The 20,313-nt window shown below is 36.9% G+C and overlaps 1 protein-coding gene across 1 annotated transcript in view; it reads right to left on the bottom strand.

Moving 5' to 3' along the window:
* Positions 1 to 20,313, bottom strand: part of SEMA3D (semaphorin 3D) — a 134,386-nt gene that overhangs the window by 62,837 nt on the left and 51,236 nt on the right. Inside the window, exons 5-7 of the mRNA XM_024738496.1 lie at positions 16,130 to 16,249; positions 11,367 to 11,460; positions 8,646 to 8,774 (exon numbers count right to left, since the gene is read on the bottom strand). Of these exons, the coding sequence (XP_024594264.1) occupies positions 8,646 to 8,774; positions 11,367 to 11,460; positions 16,130 to 16,249 (343 nt within the window). The remainder of the gene's footprint in view (positions 1 to 8,645; positions 8,775 to 11,366; positions 11,461 to 16,129; positions 16,250 to 20,313) is intronic.

The following is a 20,313-nucleotide window of genomic DNA, read 5'->3' as shown; positions in this document are numbered from 1 at the left end:
GAGTAGAGAAAAAGACAACTGTGGGTTCCCACCGACACAAACCAGGCATTAATAATAATCTATAGCACGTTTTTTGAATCTACAGACGCCTGAATTCAATGCCATTGACCTGGATGCAAATCTCCAGTGGCACTAGCATGTGAATTTTTAAAATATATAAATAAAAATAAAGAAATAAAACCTTATAGGTGATTCTTACAAGAATCTGAGTTTAAGAGTCACTGCCGTAGGTTACCATTTCGTATACGAGAAAAGGACATAGACAAGACTCATTAACGCTAGGTCAGTAATGCAGATGTGTGTATGGACAGGAGGAACGAAGACTGATAATAAATACAAATTCTTCATAATTAGAGTGGGACAAAAAAGGGATAAAACTGAAGCTATACAGAAATTACAGGAATATGATTGCCTTGTTTTATCTTAACAAATATATGAGCTTAAAATGGGGATGACACAAGTAGAATTTATCACAGCACTTAAATATAACCTAAGTAGAAGTTATCCACGGAGCACGATGACCCTTGTAATTTTAGTATCAGAACTACTTCGTGATTAAGTTGAATTTATACTTTTAAAAATAACATAGTGGTACAAAATTTGCAGTCTTCTCTCCCCAGAGAGAAAATAAGATCTCAGTTATTTGAAACAGAAAATCATTACAGGTAAAAAGGATTCCAGTGTGAGGGAGAGTTGCTTGTAAAGGTTTTCTCAGACACACCGATAGGAGAAGCAGTTCCATGAACTGATTGGTGGTCTCTCATTTGCAGAGTTCGACAAGAGAAACATAGCTCTACAACACAGCAGAATGTACTCGGCCTAAAAGTTAAACAAATAAATACGGTAATACACAGTCTGTTGTAGAAATACACAGAACAGCCCCACTTTGGCTACGTGAAACATTATCCAGGTGTTGTTGCCAGGTACTGCCATTTGAAATGGTCAAAAGTTAGAGTATGACACCAGTCCCCATTCCAGGAATTTCATTATAATATCAGTGGGGCAAAATAGAATGCTTTTCCAAGTTATATTTCTGTTCACTTTCAACTAATACATAACATAGATGTTCTTGTGTTTATTCAGTGACTGTTGGTTTTACTGGACTCTTTTGTAAATGTTGGTTCTTTTTCAAGTACTATAAGGAAATTATTCTGGAGTACTGTAAGAAAATTAAATGGTAGAAGTGTTTAAGCCAAATATTTATTATGTGAAGGAATCTAATTATGAAAAAACGAGTATCCCATAGTACTCTATTCTGTGATTTAAATAATAAGTAATTTTGAGTTAAAAATAAATATTTGTTTCAAGAATAGAGAGTTTTCTTTCTTCCAGACTCAACTGTGGTCCTGTGTCTTAGAACACTGATGTTAGTATTTTATGATAGAAACTCCTTTTTGACTTGCTGCCAAGTTTGTGTAAAAATAGATATCATTTCATCAGTATATGACATGCATAGTTGAATTAAGTAATTTAAAATCATACCAAGGGACACCTGGGCTTTATTTATAGCACATTTTTCCCCTGTGGCATTTGAAACACACGGCTTAATAGGGATGGAGTTTGAAATCGTGCATTTTCACAAATGAACTTTTAGCATGAAACCAGGAGACACTGCCAAATGAAAATGGCATAAATCCTCATGGCCTGAAATGCACATCACTTTCATTTCTGCTTAAGAACCTCTTTTCACCCAGACGAGCACACCTACACCATGACTTAATACATAGTGAGTTCCTTACTTTCCTTTATTTCTTCTTGTAATATCTTTTTCCTACCACTTTTGAAAAATGTTATCCTTCTCTGTGGAAGAAGAATTTATAGACAACAGTACTCCAAGAGAAACTTCAAATGAAAACTGCCTCCACATGTTAGAAATGAAAATTTGAAACAAAAGTTCTCATCTACTCCAGGAAAGAAAACAAAAACATATGCATCATTACTTGTTTTCATTTTCCAAATGGTCATACTTCTTAGTTTCATCCCCAGATTCTCATAAAAGCTCAACTGTGTTTGAGTAACCGCTCTGACATGTATCTGTATTCCCATTTCCTGCTATGTTCTATGATTAAGCTGATAAAGCAAAGTGTGGAACTATCTAAGTCTTCATCTAAAACTGCCATCAGACTTCATCTTTGCAATTTTTCTCTCTCCTGGTGAGGTATTTAATAGGTGGGTTAATTTCTCAAAGAAGAAATCAAGATTCATACTTCTATGTCTTTTGGCACTGGATTAGACAAAGTCCCACAGAAAGTCTGACAAGGATCCTAGGACTGGTAACTGAAGAGATTAGCTGATCTCACTGGTTAAATCCAGGCAGGGCAAAGAACAAAATAGGGCATACACACAAGCATCAAAGATTTTAAACTGCCTAAGCGGTTCAGTGATAAAAATGATTCCTGTAGAATCATATTTTTAAAAAGGTTAATTATTTAAAACCTGCATCTTAAGAGTTAAATACTCAATTGCAAATTTAATGTAATTTTTGTATTCCACTCAATCTAAACATATCTGTTTACAAGAGTTTATTACAGACATGTAAAAGTAGGGGTTTTAACTAAAAATCAAAGTACAGAAAGCAAAATTTAACAGAAAAAAATTCTCAAACTGTCTAACCAGAAATAAATAATACAATGATGGAGTAATATGTATAGGAGAAATTAATTAGACATTGACCCCATTATTTGAAATATCAAGTATCTGTCAGCTGTTTCAACCTGGCAATAACTGTACAAAATCCAGGAGTGAGCTTCACATCTACATGGTACAGTAAAGAAAATTTACATCTGTTGCGTTATGTGATTGTGGATTGCACTGTGATATGTATTATACTGCGTGATTATGCTATTGTACATAATTAATAAAAAGTACACTTCAGACCAGTGCTGTCCAATAGAAATTTCTGTGAAGATGGAAATGTTTTATATCTGTGCTGTCCAATAGCCTCTAGACCATGTGGCTTTTGAGCACTTGAAATATAATAAGTGTGACTAAGAAACCAAATTTTAAGTTTATTTCATTTTTCTTAATTTAAATTTAAATAGCCACATGTGGCTAGTGTCTACCACATTGGACAGTGCAGCTTTAGAGCAAGTAGCCTGCATCAGCTACTGTGCTGTGTCAGGTCCAGTTTAAGGAAGAAACAGAGCCTTTACCCCCATAACTACCACTAAAATGGCAGTCAAGCTCCCAGATGCAGGAGACATGATATGATACTCTCGTCAGAAGTTTGGTATTGTAATGGAAGGATGGGTCTGGCAGTTAGGAGACCTGAACATGTCCCTTCTTCATACTGAGTCTCAATTTGTGGAATGTAAGGTTGAATAAGATAATGTCTAATATTCCCCAAATCACCACAGTTCCTTTAGTAATCACTGCTTTTTGTCTCCCGACATTCCTGACACTAGCCAGATGACCTATTTGACCTCTATCTTTGGACCCTAGGCTGACTATATCTGGAAAATGGCCACTTCTCAGAATGGAGAAGAGAAATGCTCCCCCCAAAAGCCAATCTTTTCCCTTAGCATGTTGGGTACTTCCTCATAACAATCTCATGTAGTTTCTATTATTTCTCCCTTGCTTTGCCCTAGTTTCCATGGACCAAGAAGCTCCTGACTGACTGGGCCTCCTGAAGCGTCATGCTATTCTGATTCTGGCCAGCCCGTCCCTCAGCAAATGTTCGCAATAATGACTACAGCTGACTGGCTAGGTCTTCCACATTGATTGCCTAACCACACTTTCTCTGTCTGCCGCGGTCTCCACATGCAGACCCACATCCTCAGTTTGCTGTTGCCCAAAATGGTATCGTGATGTGGACCCTATTTGTAGTGAGGCTGCAAGAGCAGAGGATGGGTAATCACATTAACAGGATTTAGGTTGATGGACTCTATCATACAATGAGAAGAATAAAGTGTGTAGAGCTAGAGAGACATACCTGAGTTTCAATCTCACTTCCAATAACTGTTTAACCACGGACTATTTGTCTGACTTCTAATCTATCCCCAACTATTAAGTGGAAATAGTAATTCTCTCAAAATTATACCACTAAATAAGATAATACTTTAAAAGTGCCTAATACAGTGACTAGGAAGGATGCTATATAAAATAAATTTGAAGCAGAAGAGACCAGACATAGGGAAATGAGTTAACAAACAATAAAATTGTAGCAGTAAACCAGAGACAAGGTGATGGAGACCTAAAGAAAGATGGTGGCCATAGAAAGAACAAGGTCAACAGATATTCTGAAGGAAATAAAGGCTCTTTGTGACAGATTAAATAAAGGGAGATAAAGGAGAGGAAGAAATTAAAGATAACTTCAAGGTAACTGAGTGGATGAAGTTAAGAAACTTAAGATAGATAAAAATCAGGAAACAGGTATTGAAGGGCAGGTTAGAAAGGGGAAACAAGATAATTTTGAGTTAGACTCACAGGATTTTAGATCCAATTAGTCTTTTATATATCTATATTTATATATCTATTTGAAGAAACTAAAGCAAAAGATCACTAGACAACTTGTATAAATCTCAAAGCACTTTAGTAGTACAATCAAGGCCAAGGCTTAGATATCTTTACTCCCATATTAAGCAACTAGTTCCTTTTGTTTGATCTGAGATGACAATGTAAGACATAGAAATAAATATTTTTAAGGTCACTTAGTTACAGGAAAAGGTTGGAAATACAGTTTTAGGAAACAAGAACACAGAAGACTATTAGAATGGATGAGCTCACAGAATTATGAAATGTAGAGAGAGAGAAGGAAAAGGTGGTCTGTACTTAAAAATGCTAAGTAGATGTCAGAGAATCAGAGCATCCGGAGCTTTAGTCCCACCGTGCTACCTCTCTCACCTTCAGGAATAACAATAATGATGGTGATGATATTGACATTGAATTGCTTTTACAATTGCCTTCCATCAACTCCCCTATAAGATTTAATTCTTGTAACACCCTGGGAACAGATACTATTATTATGCCAAGTTTTTAGACAAAGAATTTAAATGCACAGAAAGGTTTGACCAAGGTCACAAATAAGTGAGAGTCAGGATTTAAACTTAGGTAATTAAGTTCCACAAAAAAGAGCTGTAATTTTTGTCTAAATTGGGACACTTCAGAGAGTTACAGAACAGCAAAGGTAAACTGGAAATGTCCAGGGCAGACCAGGTTATATGGTCCCTCTGGTTATTAACCACTAAGCAATCTGCCTTAAATGTCCTACAACCAGAAATAATAGGTCTCCTAATTCTTAATCACTTGCCTGCATTCAATCCACTGAGACTTCTACTGTATATCCTGCCTCCCTCCTTCAGTTTCTTCCTTTCTACTGACTTCTTTCATTGCAAAGTTTTCCCAGTACCCAAAATCTTCTCTTGAATTTTTCCTCATATCCTGGGACTCTTCTATTTCCAAACAGATATCTTCTCTTTCCATAACTTGTTGCTGTATATTCTCATGTCCACCTCCACTGCCACTACCTTTGTTCCCACCCTCATTTTCCTGTTTTTGGTGCAATGGCCCCTTCTCTCTCTGTCCTCCTTCTCCTTTAGTTTTCCCTTCCTGCTATTATCAGTTACCTCTATAAACAACAAAGATCTAATTTTCTGGTTAAAATTAGGGAATTGGTGAAGGGGGTCCAAAAGGTACAAATTTCAAGTTACAAAATAAATAAGTCCTGGGTATGTAATGTACATCATGGTGACTATAATTAATAATGGTGTATTGAATATTTGAAAGTTGCTAAGAGAGTAGATCTTAAAAGTTCTCATCACAAGAAAAGAATTCTATGACTATATGTGGTGATGGAAGTTAACTAGACTTACTGTGGTGACCATTTTGCAATATATACAAGTATCAAATCATGTTGTACACCTGAAACTAATACAATGGGATATGGGATATATAAGGGATATGTCAATTATCCCTTACAAAAAAAAGACACACAAAAAAGAATTAAATACATTAACAGATGAATGGCTAAAGGAGACATGGTAAATATATACAATGGAATATTAGCCATAAAAAAGAATGAAATAATGTCATTTGCAGCAAGGTGGATGGACCATAGAGATTATCATACTAAGCGAAGTAAGTCAGAAAGAGAAAGACAAATACCATATGATATCACTTACATGTGGAATCTAAAGTATGACACAAATGAACATATCCATGAAACAGAAATAGACTCCAGGACGTAGAGAACAGACCCCTGGTTGCCAAGACGGAGGAGAGATGGGGGAGAAAAGGACTGGGAGTTTGGGATCAGCAGATGCAAACCAGTATATATAGGATGGATAAATGCCAAGGTCCTACTGTATAGCACGGGAAACTACATTCGATATCCTGTTTTATATATATATATATATAAAATAACTGAGTCATTTTGCTATACAGCAGAAATTAACACAACACTGTAAATCAATTATACCTCAATAAAATAAAAATAAAGAATTAAATAATAGATAACTTCACAGTAGTTTCAGGAAAATATTTACAGCTTTCTGGCTCCATCACCCACTCTCCTCCTATACTCCAGGCATTTATCATCCATGAGGTCAGTGACCCTCCCCTATAATCTCAGCAGGCCCAGTGGACAGAAGAGCATTCAGTATGCCACAGGCCCTTAAAAGCTGTTTATTAAGAAAATGCTAAACCAGCGCAAAGGTTTCTTACTTTGTAATTCTCTTCACACAGCACTAAGAACAGCATGTTAGGCAAATAATAGTTGAATAAATATTTCCCGCATTTACTGTTTTAGCAATACTGTTGACTTCTTTCGGACATGTCACAGGTAAGGAAAAAACAGACTAATCTCTTAAATGAGTGGCAACATGATGATGTTTGCCATCCCAAGCCTGGGAAATGCAATCTATACTTCATTTTAAAGCCATAATATCAGGACTTCCCTGGTGGCACAGTGGCTAAAAATCTGCCTGCCAACGCAGGGGACACAGGTTCGAGCGCTGGTCCAGGAAGATCCCACATGCCGTGGAGCAACTAAGCCCGTGCGCCACAACTACTGAGCCTGCACTCTAGAGCCCGTGAGCCACAGCTACTGCAGTTCGTGCACCTAGAGCCCGTGCTTCGCGGCAAGAGAAGCCACCACAGTGAGAAGCCCGCGCACCACGACGAAGAGTAGCCCCCGCTCACCGCAACGAGAGGATGCCCGCGCACAGCAACGAAGACCCAACGCAGCCAAAATAAATTAATTAATTAATTAAGAAAGAAGAGTGAACATTATTCAAAACAGCAAACTCTTTAAAAAAATAAAATAAATCCATAATATCTTGTTACCTAAACAGATAACTAAGCTTTTCTACTGGTAAAATCTATGGAGTCACTCTCAAACCAAGTAATTCCCACGAAACCTTCACAATATTCACAAGATCAGCCTGCCTTGCACAAGTGTTAAGAAGTGAACAGTAATCACTTAGTTGGGGACATTCTAAATTTGTTTACTGTGTTAATAGGGTTCTCTTTTGGTCAACAGAGATCACACTGTTGCGTAAACAAATGGATCTGGAGGTTTTGACTAAAGAAATGTTTCAGAAGTGTTTTTCCCTTTTGTTTATGTTGTCACTGCTTGAATGATACTGAGAGATACAGAGATAGCCCCTAGGAAATCTCTAACCAGGCCTCCTCCACTAAAACCCAATATTTATAGTGGGAATGAGAAATGCTGTGTGCCATGTGGTGAAATAAATTCCTATGTTAATCAGAAAACTTTAAAAAATCATGATAAAACCTGACCTGTTGTAAGGCAGTGGGGCAAAAGAAAAAAAAAAAAGCCTTTCACTATTCCTTCCATTAAATAAATTCATTTAGGAAGTCTTTTTGTTGTTGTTGAAAATTCGGAATACTGTATGACCGCTAAACACAAAAGTAATCAGACAAACTCATGTCAATATCAATATGCTTCAATTTTTGGAGGGACATGTTTTAACCAAAATAGAAATTATTTTTTAAATAAAAGAAGTTAGCATTACAATAACCCCTTTCTATTAGGCTCACAGACAGTATTTGGCTTAGTCATTAAAAAACAGATAGCAGGAGAAAGATTGCCAACTTGAATCCCAGCTCTGCAACTGACAAGTTGTCAGACCTTGACCAAATTACTCCACTTCTCTCTACCTCAGTTTATTCATCTTTAAAAAGCACAGGGCTTCCCTGGTGGCGCAGTGGTTGAGAGTCCGCCTGCCGATGCAGGGGATGCGGGTTCGTGCCCCTGTCTGGGAGGATCCCACATGTTGCGGAGCGGCTGGGCCCGTGAGCCATGGCCGCTGAGCCTGCATGTCCGGAGCCTGTGCTCCGCAACAGGAGAGGCCACAACAGTGAGAGCCACGCGTACAGCAAAAAAAAAAAAGCACATAATAATAATAACACATCTCTCATATTACATCATTGTGAATATTTTAAAAAATCAAGTAGCGCATGGAACAATGTCAAGGACAATAGCACACACACACAATAAATGTCAACTATTATTATTATATACACAGTAGGTTCTGGAGATTTGTCTAATGCACTGAGGAACTATTTCAAATGTATTTTATATGTTGAGCTAAATCACTTCCAAAACACATCTGAATGAATAATCATGAGTTTCTTATCTACCCAAAAGCAAAGGCAAAACGATCAAAAGTGTGAAAATCACTAACCATTGAGCCAGTGGTGCTCCGAAATGTCAGTTCTGATGTAATGGTGGTCGTGAGTAGGCCCAAGGGACCGCGTGAATGCAGTATCCTTGCCAAGGAAATCAGAAGCTGTTCCAGAGTAGAGGTACTCATCTGCAAGGGAGAAACGAATACTCAGGACTTCTAAGAGTTTACCAGCAGACACTACTGACAATAGACTAATTTCACAGCATGAAACCAATGATGTCTATTGCTTAACATCAGAAATATATTGTTTCATAAAGTTCCCCTTCAGATTTTGAAAAATCTGCTTAGTTGAAGAAAAGATAACTCAGTGAACTTTGGTAAGCCGATGCTAACTACTACTTGAATATAAAAAAGGCCAGTGTCTTCCGAATTAATTACACATGCATTTAGCTTCTGTTATGAATAAGTTCCTCTTCTTTCCCTTCTCCCCACAAATAATTCAAGGACATATCATAATTAGGAGTCTCTCTTTGTAATAACACAAAAAAAAATATTTAGAAAGTAAACGCCATAATGAGGAATGAATTGTGTAATTAGTATTTACTTAACCGATACAACCTCAGTGACCACAACTTCTCTTTGCCTAACCTCTGCTGAAAGGGAGCTTTCAGCACTGAAGCCATACTTTGTAATTATAACATGTTGCATTCCTTGTAGCTAATCATGTCTCTAATAGTTCTGATAAACAGGCATTTCTGAAAAAGGAAAGATGTTGCCATTACTGCATACCAAACTTCTCTGTCCTGTTATTTATGTAAAGTGAATATCCATGTTTACCAGAGACAGAAGGAGAGAGAGAGAAGAGAAGAGGAGAAAGGAGTTGAGGTAGAAAGAGGTGGAGAAGAGGGAGGAGGAGGGAAAGGGGAGGAGAGGAAGATGGGGGGGAGGAGAGGAAGAAAGGATAGAAGGGAGAGGAGGGGGGAGAAAAGGATGGGGGTTGGAAAAGAGGGGAATGGTGGTCCATGTTCCCTAATGCTGGTTAGCATGTAATGGGAGAGCGGCCTGAGGCAGGAAGAATACGGTCCCTACAATAGCATGCATTACCCCTTTGAGAGCTAAGCCTCTGTTTCAAGAAATCTTTATATTCAACTACTTGGGGTTACACTTAATAGACTAAAATTTAAAAAACAGCTAATCTCTACAGAGCATTTAGATTTTTTTAAATGCCTAAATAGAAGAACAACTACAGACACTGTTTTATCACTAAAGTTCAATTTTCCTCAGAAACATATCTTGAAAATTCTGCCTTTGCATAAGTGATTCCGATACTTTCAAAATCCTCTGATTACATCCACTGAAATAAGACTTTTCCTGAACTATCTGAGACAACCAACCTAAATACTCATGACAATAGTCGACTTTCAAAAGGGGGAAACACACACACACATACATATAAAAGAGAGAAACCCCCCCCCTCCAAAAAAAGGAGAGAAATCCAGTTATGTAAAGTAAATGTAGACATGGTACTGATTCCATCTCTTAAGTATATATGGTGGAAGGCAGTATTTCATTGTGGAGCAAGTTTTAAAAAGTAGAATAACAATACCAACATCAATAAAGACATTATGAAAAAAGTTTGGTAAGAATAAAGGAAACACACCATCAATCTGAAACATAAAATTACAAATATTCAAACATTTTGCCAGAAAAAATGGTGTATTTCAACATAAACGTTGGATCTGTGTATCCAGGCTTTAAAACTGTCTTCTTTGTATTTAAATTACTCAGGGGTTCCTACCAGGGGTCACCAACACCTACAATCTATTGTTTTTCATTAAGGGTGTGTCAACCCCACTTGACAGATCAGAATCACAAATCATCAATCTCATTTTCTGAGGATAATGACTGAACATCAGTCACATAATTTTCAAAAAACACACACACTTTCACTTCAAAGGAAGAGCATTAGTTCTCGCTAAGTGAAAATTAAAATGTCATGGGGCGTCACTCTGATAGTCTATTCAAACATCTGATGGACAAGTTAAATAAAAAGAGACTGAAGTCATGAACCAAACCAAGACAAAAGGAGTCCTTATAATGGTTGAAATTCAGAGGTCATGCCGACATTCCTCAGAAAAGACTTCAGACCACACAGTACTGCCTTCTTTAAACAGGACGGTCCTCCCGTAAGAGAATTTAAGATGTATACAAAGCAAGAGAAGACTGAATGTGCTAGCAAAAATCTCACATTGCCATTAACGTAATCAGGTTATGGTGAAACTGGGGTGAGAGGTGTCATACCATTCTTTTATCTGCATTCTACAGTTTGATTTATTTGTTTTATTCATTTATCCACTTACGTCTTATTATTAATCCTCCCACTCACATCTTCAACATATTTTGTAACATATTATGTTCAAGGAATTGCTCAGTTTAACTGCCATAGTGAACCAAATGGGGCATCGCTAAATATAAGAAAATCTGGGACAGCTACATGTAGAATTATAGCACAATTGCGTGTGTGTCATTTGTATTAAAAAGAATTCAACCTGAAGTTCATTTAAAATGTAACTGTGCTGACGTTAGGGATTACTGGAGCCTCACTTTATGGATAAGGAGCTAAGTATAGAGAGACATGACACTAAAAAACTACAACCAAACAGCCAGTGGACGATTAATGCAAAATAATCTTTAACTCATTGAGAAAATGTGGTTGAACCTACACACACCTTTTTAGAAAAACACCTAAAAGCTACAACTATCCATCACGGATCTTACCTGTCATTACTGAAGCAAAAGGATGCAGAGGATCAAAAGGACATTTCAGTCTGCCAGACTCCAAATGATGTGTGTCTAGTTTGAACATAACTTCCTGTTATGAGAAATATTAACACAAGTGAGATTTTTTTTTAAAATATCCGAATCAGCAAGAACGTAGGCGATAAGAACGAAATTCTAATTCATTAATTCAACAAAAACTGAGCATATAGCACGCACATCATGCTGTGCTTCTTAACTCTTCCACAAATATTATTTCTGGCAAGACTCAGTTCCCATGTTTTGGTCTCCATTTGCCCAAAGTAATGATGATAATAATGAATGAATTTTTCAACCGGAAGTAGCAATATCCTCATCGATTCATTTAGCCTGGACCACTATCATAATCGACATCACCATCAAACACTCCTATTTCTTAAGCCTAATAACTAATTTACTGAGCCTAATAAGCCAAGTTCCTCCTCTAAGGAATAAATTTACTATAATAATTATACTTTCATAACTATTATGGTCTATCTACCTAAGCATCTACAACTATACCAAATTACTTAAGCTTCGTGATATTTTGTAATTTTAGTGACTTAAAAGCGTTGTAAGGCAGGCAGTTCATTTTCAGAGCTGTTGATACATGTGGGCAAAAAAAATCCTGTTGCAGTATTTTCACTATTACGAAAACACTATGCACATTAAAGCCACATAGTTATTTTGGCTGAAACATCTATTTTTATAATAGTGGCCACAGACAGAATGGCATTGGCAGACTTTTAACATTCAGGGAAAAAAAACATCTTAAGTTGAACTTTCCAAGAAAAATATGAATGTATAATGAATATGGCCCCATAAGCTTGAGTGTTTCATAACAATGACAACACTGCCATCCAGCAAAAGACTGATGACTCAGGCTGCAAATGTACTAGTTAGAGAAATTCAGCATTTCAGATATTCTCTCTAGATGGCATATCTACAGTTATATCAGAGCACATATGCAATTAAGAGGGATCATTCAGTGCCACTTACCTAGAAAGCAAGTAAAGAAACAAAAGGGATAGAGGAAATATTTGGATTATTATTATTGTATGATGTGTCATTTCAGATCTTTTTCTTATTAACAGGATCAACAGTAATTACCGCCTTATCAAAAAATAGTAATACCAATTTAAATAGCATGATTAACATTTGCCATTTTATAGTTTTAAGTAAATACACTTTAATACTAAGAGTAATGGTACTTAACAATTAATACATACTAACCATGGGCCAGGAACTTGAGGTACATTGTCTCATTGAATCTTCACCACTAACCTAAAGAGGTAGCTACTTTAATTCCAGCTTTACAAGAGGAATATTGAGCATAAAAGGGGGTAAGTATCTTGTTCAGCATCACATAGTGAATAAGAGGCAAAGCAGTAGCTTGAACTCAGGGCTGTCTCCCAAGTTCATGTTCTTAACTAATCTAGTCTCAGGATTTCAAACTCATGGATTTAGAAATGTGTTGAAATTAATGTATAGACTCACCATGACCATGTAACATGATCAAGCCCAAGTGTGTTTAGTTAGAACAGTTCAGCTAATGACAAGTTGTGATAGTGGCGCCTAGGCATGAAAAAAGTCCAGTGAGAACACATTTAGGGCATGTTTCCCAACTGTGGATGGGGCTAGAGATATGTCAGGAAAAAACACCTACAGATCACGGCTCTTAAGAATGTTTAAATATTAAGGGCACATTATTCGCCACAGGTCAAACAGAACTGTTGACTCTAAAGCCTATAATGGGACGTTGTAAAGGGAAAAAGTAAACTGAATCCTGGTGTGCCAGAGATTATAGTGAAAAGCTAAAAAAGAAAAACCAAGAAAACATCTGGGAGAATGTCATAGTTGATACAAAGTCCTAGATAAACCCTTATAATTGTACAGACTTCTGTTGTCAAAACGCAGCATTTCATTAAATTCTCAAGATAAGCCCATAGAATTGGTATTTGAGGAGGCTAAGGACAAGGTCTCCCTTATAATCTCCTGGAGAAAGGAGACAGCAGGAAAGCAAGTTTCCTTGAGCCAGAGTCAAGGATACCAACAGGAAAATGATGTAAAAAAATAATGGCTGATTAAATGGACTTCCTGAGATAAACTGAATGACATGACACTTTTTTTGAGACAACTTCAATTTTATAAGATTTTCCCCATTAAATTCCTTAAGCCTAATTAATCATGCAAAAAAGTACCTGTCTAAACTGCACAGAGAGAAATACTGTTGAAGTAAAGACATAAGAAGATAAGAATAGGAAATGTTTAACTATCACATTAGGAAAAATTATTATTAATATTATTAATACTATTAATATTTAAATATGAGATTTGCAGCAGAAGAGAGATTCCAGAGGAAAGAACATACTTCCAATCTAATTATTAAACAACTATCAGGCACCCCCAGTATTGCAGAGTAGATACATAGGTAGATAAATAGACAGATAGATAGAGACTGCAGACACTATTCTGAAATAAAGTTTATATACATACTTTTGAAATACTTGTCTCTGCCTTTCTGTGTTCTTGTTGCCTAATACGGCTGCGAATTAAGTGACTGGAATAGCGCAAGGGCTATACCAAAGCCTATGCACGATCATTTTCTCATTTTATTCTTAAAATAACTCTGAGTTACTATTATTATTGTCATCATTTTGCTGAACAAACAGAAGCTTAGAGAGTTTATGCAGAAGACCGTGGAGCCATGGTAAATGATCCGAGCCATAATTCAAACTCTGGCTCCTCATGTTTAGCTCTTAGTTGTTGTCAACAGCCCTGACTTGTATCCTGAAATCCGGATCCAACCGCCCACTTGGTATGACCTACGGAACATTTCTCAAATGCAGAATGTACAAAACTAACTCACGATTTCCCCCACAAATCTGTTACTCTTCTCATCTCAATAAATAACACCCCTCTCCAACTCACTGCCAAAGATAGAAATCTGGGATTTATTTTAGCTGTTTCCTCTTTCTTCCTGTTGCCCCAGGCACACAAAACAGTGGTCCCCAGGAAGAGGGCTTCGCACACTTCTCTCCTCCATCCCTGTTATCTGTTGCTCTTCCCTGTTCCCAGCCACCTGAGAAGCAATCTTATCTATTTGAAGATGGAAGTGCCTTCCCTCTGAATGGACAGTGAATCCTGGGACTAATAATTCATTTTAGAAGAGAACGATCTTCAAGCAGGGCTGCCATACAATCACCTGTACTCCTGACTAGCGGAAAACTCACAAAGCTCAATATCCCTGTTCACTCGTAATTCTTTTATTCACAGAACTTGTGACTGCCCCTGGGCTTTTTGACAGTCTCAAGCTAAGTAATTAGCTCCTTCTATATTCCCTTTCAGCATTTGCGACTTTTAGGAGTTAATGAACACTATTTGCATCCCTCAGCAGGTTGTGAGTTTGGCCTTTAGCCCCAAGCCTCAAAACACATCCAAGATGTGGGGCTATCTCATGTAATTGCAGCCTATGCTATAAGCCACTGTTATATATTACCCTTCATCAAAGCTAGGCAAGAGAACATTACACTGGCAACAAAGTATGATGGATTCAAGTTGCCAAGTCTCCTAGTGGTTCAGAGATTTAACTATCAGGGTTGCTTTACTTTCAAACCATTGAGTCTGGGCTGGTTAGGCAAGTTGGTTAGAGAGAAAAATTTATCCAGCCACAGTTGTGGGTTTGATCTCTGCTTGAATCAGTTAAATCAGTGTAAAGAAACCTGTACCATGAGCCCAGACTTTACTTTCAAACACGCAGCCAATTACCCTGCAAATATGTGTGGTTATTCACAAGAAGTATATACATAAACACAAGGATGACAGTGTAACCCATCAACCCACACAAAGGAATGATTTAGAGTACATATTCTAAAGCTCAGTTGGGCATGCTTGCTCTAGCAATAGACTACTTTGGTTCAATTCCTTGCTAGACCATTTATTAGTTGGGTGACTTAGGCATGTTATTTCATTCTACTGAGACTCAGTTTTTACTAACTTGCAAACTGGAAGTTATTAAGGTGCCAACTTCATTAACAGTGTTGTGAAATTACAAAAACAATCCATGTAAAGTGCCTGGCACAGTCCATGACACAAAGAAAGTACTCTAACGTGTTAGTTGTTGATTAAATTATTGTAATCTGCATGTTTCTCATTTATTGAAATGCTCATTGATTGCTGGAATACATTACTCCTAATTAATACATCCCACATTTCCACTATGTCACTTTGGTCTGGCAGAAGTAATAAGTCCAGTGTGATAACAACTATCCATACAATTTTAAGAAAATCATTAAAATTATCTGTATTTAGTGTCTACTATTGTAAACATAAGTAACAGGTCAGATTTGTTGGATGGGAAAAATTAAATTATTTCTAAGATATCATTCCGTTGCGAGGTCTTATGGGAAATAAATTTTTACCAACAGCAACATACTAAATAGATTTAGTTATTAAAGGCAACTCGAGAAAATAAAGCTGTACATAGAGCCTAGAAAACAAGCACTTTCAACACTGTATACCATTTATTTTAATCATATCACTAAAAAAGCTTTTAATAGAAGAAATTTTTATTAGATGGATAAAGTGTACAATCAAAATGGTAATCCATAAAGTGGTTTGGAATATAAGTTCTTATTCAGTTCATACAGAATACGATTCAATTTTTACATTCAAGTCTATTTTATGTCATAGGCGTTAAGTAACAAGTTATTATAATTGTTTTTGTGCTATTTCATTATATTTACCTCCTTGTAGATTCCAAGATCAATATATCCACATATTGGATGAAATGCTCCAGTTCCACACACATAAACATGAGTTTTGTTATAGGGTTGAAGTACCCGGATGAAATTTGCACATTCTGTCTATTGGGCATAAAAAAATAAAAGCATTAGCATACAATTCAGGTATTTGAAAGATTATCATTCATACCACCTGTTTCCCAAGTAGATTAATTATCAAAAATAAGAACTAAAATAAAAAAGACTTATGAGAAATGTTTAACACCTGACTTAGCAAAGGAGGCAAAACAAATTAGAAACTATGGCTTTAATGAGTGACTGAAGTTTTTTTGAATAAGGTTTTGAACTAATCACGGTGCTAGAATGCACATCTCTATAGTGGGACTCAATGGGGCCTAGAGAATGAACATAATATGAATGAGGTATCCATACTTTCTTTCAAGGATTTCCTACAGAACAAAACCCATCATGCTCTGATGTTCCCACATTGTCTATCCCATATAGAACCTACCGTGTGCAACTTCAACTGTCTCAGCTACGCTAAACAAAACACTCAACACATATGTGTCTTCCTATATATTATCCCGTTCTTATTTTCCAGAATTGCCTACCACTTTATTTCCATTTATTTTCAATGTTACAGAGCCTTTAAGACTTACCTTAATTCCTGCTTCTTTCAAGAATCTCTTCTGTTTTTTCCATAAATATTTTTTTTACACCAAGTCAAAATTTTAAGAGACATATTTCTGCCTCTTTTGCAAATGTTTAGGCCTAAAAATATTTCTCTGCAATGTATACCTTTATAACTTAATTATTTTCTATCCCCCAATTACTTGTAAATAGTGACTCAATTTTTCAGAGTAGTCATTCTTGTTATTACATATTATTTTCAATTCATCTTCTGTAAGTCATCCCTTCTCTTTACATAATTAACGGCAACAATTTGTTAACCATGGCTTCATGATTCCTGGGCCCAAAGACTCCTGAGAAGACACTGGGCAGTAGTCTACTTTTATTCTAGATCAACTCTACCCAGGAGGTGGGCAGGTGTTTACTAAGGAGGTTGGAAATCTACAAAACCACTGAGATTCAGAGAAAAAGTCCATTTTCTCTCTGCCTGAGTGGCCACGGGTCCTTCACCTGTCAGGTCACTGTTGTTGTTAGGGTCGCTAGGAGGAGGGTATTAAAAAATAAAAAAGATAATGACTTAACTGGTAGGATGATTTCTAAAATTAAGTAAAATGTTTAAAAGGCAGACAACAACTTAGCTGATAGGATTACGATTGTTATGTGGACTAAATTAAAGAATATAACATTTAATAATTGTTTATCACTTACTCTGATTTTGATCTATACAGAATAGTCAATATCCCAGTGGCTGTTCTGATTTTAGAATGAATAGCTATGTCTCCATATCTGTGGTACAGAGTTCCTAGTGCCTAGTTCTTCCTCCGTCCAGCTAGCCTGGCAATCTTATGTCTCAAGAATTTGTAGATCCCAGTGAATAAAATCTGCACATTCTACTACAGAAAAATGTTATAAAGAACTAACTTATTGAGTTTTCTGCTCTCTGCTTCCTTATAAACAAAGAAGTTGCTTAAGACTATAGGAAAGGACAGTTCCAATCCCTCAGTTAACCACGCAAGGGAAGGATGTTTCTTTATCAGGTAGGAAGAGTGGGCACTTTGTAACAGCAGAAGGGCCACTGCATATGGTTACACAGGTTGTATGCTGTGAAAAAAGTCCTATCTGAGGAAGTGCAAATCACACTGCAGACATCTTTGTTACCTTGAACATTTTCATATGTTTAGTATATGTTCTCATATAATTATTATATGTAGCCTCCTAAGAAAGAAAAATTTTATATTCATTAAGACAATTTTCTGTCAGATAATCTTACTTAACAAAATCATATTCTGTGTTTTCCACCCTTCCATCAAGGCGTTTGATGAACAGAATTTATTTTCTATTGACACAAAGGCACCACAGAGAACTAGCTTCATGTTCTTTTACATCATGCTAGACAATCGCAAATGAAAACCTAATTCAGAGAGTAAATATGCCCTACTAATGGTTTTGAACGAATGACACAGTAATATGAGATAAGCCAAGGCAAAAAAAGGAGGAAAAATATATGCAATCAGCAGATAAACTGCAATGATGGCTTCACTGCTAGGGTAAGAGATTTTAATATTCTCTAGCTTTCATTTTGCTCACTCATGCTCACTGAAGGGACTTTTATTTATTGGTCTTTTCCCCATGAAGAGATTTATGCAGGGTGAAATCTACACATGGGACAGTACACAGGGAGGGCAAGAGTAGAGTTATATGCCTGGAGTAAGGTGGGATTCACTCACTGCCAGTGATTTCACCATTTTTTCAAAAGCTCAGTGTTACCAAAGAATCATAGAATTTAGAGGGTAATTGTTATGGAGTGAATATCTGTGTCCTCCCAAAATGCATGGGTTGAAACCCTAAACCTCCCAGGGTGATGGTATTAGGAGGTGAGGCCTTTAGGAGGTAATTAGCTTTAGAAGAGGTTTGGAGAGTGAGATCCTCATGATAGGATTAGTGCCTTTCTAAGAAGAGACCAGGGCACTCGCTCTCACTCTCTCTGCCCTGTGCAGATATCACAGGAAGATAGCCACCTGCAAGCCAAGAACAGAATTTTCACCAAAGACCAAGTCGGCCTGCACTTTGACCTTGGATTTCCCAGCCTTCAGAACTGTGAGAAATAAATATCTGTTGTTTAAGCAGCCTAGTTTATGGTATTTTGTTATGGTAGCCCAAGCCGAGTAACACCGTAATCTTACAAGATTGTGAAATCAATATTTGTATAAAGAAGTAAAACAACTGCCTTTCCAGATCATAAATTATAAAGTCAGAAAGACTAAGGACTGTGAGAGACACAGGACTGTTTAAAAAGGCAAATGAGGCCCAGAGTGAAGTTTTACACACACACGAGATATAATTTGAGTGATGATAAAGAAAAAGCTCTGAATCACACCTAAAACATTTCCCATCCTTTAACTTTCCTGGGAGTTACTTTATTAAAATGCAGCCAGCCCTGGAAAGTAACCTATTATGCTAGTTTTTACTTTGGTGAGATGTCACCAAGGATGTATTTCTGAAATTCCTCTCTTCTCTCAGGTTGGGCTGCCGTGGAATAGAACCATGTATCCTGAGTTATCTGACACAGTTTACAAAAAAAAGTCAGTTCTGCTCAAAGTTTTCTGTGGTGAAGTTGATGGAGGGCAGTTCTCTGGGAAGCCCGGAGGCAATGACAGGGCAGTGAGGGGAAGAAACCGGGGACAGAGATTCTAAAAGAGAAGGTCTCATTTTAAATTTTGCCTGGGGTGGACATTTCAGCCAAACACTGGAAGCAAAGCAAAAGCCTTTACAATGATTTCTCTTTTAATTTATAAAGGTTCCAAGATTTGCTTCAATAGCATGAGCAATAATTAACTTGATTTAATTCACTTAGTGACCGGCATAGCTATTAATGGTGGTGTAATTCTGTGAGGCATAAAGAAAGATAAATTCGAGAAGCAGCTGTTTTAACTTTCCCTGAAAGCCGGCTAATTTATCAGCTATTGCCCACAATGGCAAGGGCTGGGGCATGACACCAAACAATTCAATTCATCCAGTAACGTACTCAACCTGGGAAAAGAACTGAATTTCTCCTTCCTTCCCCACGCTTCCCACCTCCCTAACTCTCCACTGGAAGAAAGAGAGAGAGAACTAAAAACAAGTATCAACTTTCTACTTCTCTCAAGTAAGATTATTTATTTCAGTTTTTACCTCTCATCCACATCCTTACATATATCTAAAGAGATATACAATTAAATAAATAAAACAAATATGAAACAATACTTAGAGAAAAGACAAGTAAATATTAGTTTATATATCAACACTTAGAATTTTTGTTTCCCCCAATACCTAGAAAAATATTAGCAAAACAGAACTACTTGTAATTCTCTAACATTACATATAGTCCAGTTAAATCCAATACAGCTTTATATGTATTTCTGATAACTGACTTATAATCACTAACTTTAATTTATTTAGGTTATATATGAAAAGACACTTATGATTAAGAATGTGGTCTGGGCTTCTCTGGTGGCGCAGTGGTTGAGAGTCCGCCTGCCGATACAGGGGACACGGGTTCGAGCCCTGGTCCGGGAAGA

The sequence above is a fragment of the Neophocaena asiaeorientalis genome, unplaced genomic scaffold, assembly GCF_003031525.2.
Source record: "Neophocaena asiaeorientalis asiaeorientalis breed wild unplaced genomic scaffold, Neophocaena_asiaeorientalis_V1.1 scaffold89, whole genome shotgun sequence".
NCBI classification, from domain to species: domain Eukaryota; kingdom Metazoa; phylum Chordata; class Mammalia; order Artiodactyla; family Phocoenidae; genus Neophocaena; species Neophocaena asiaeorientalis.
The sequence above is the reverse complement of the archived record's forward strand: the minus strand, read 5'-3'. Positions and strand labels throughout refer to the sequence as shown.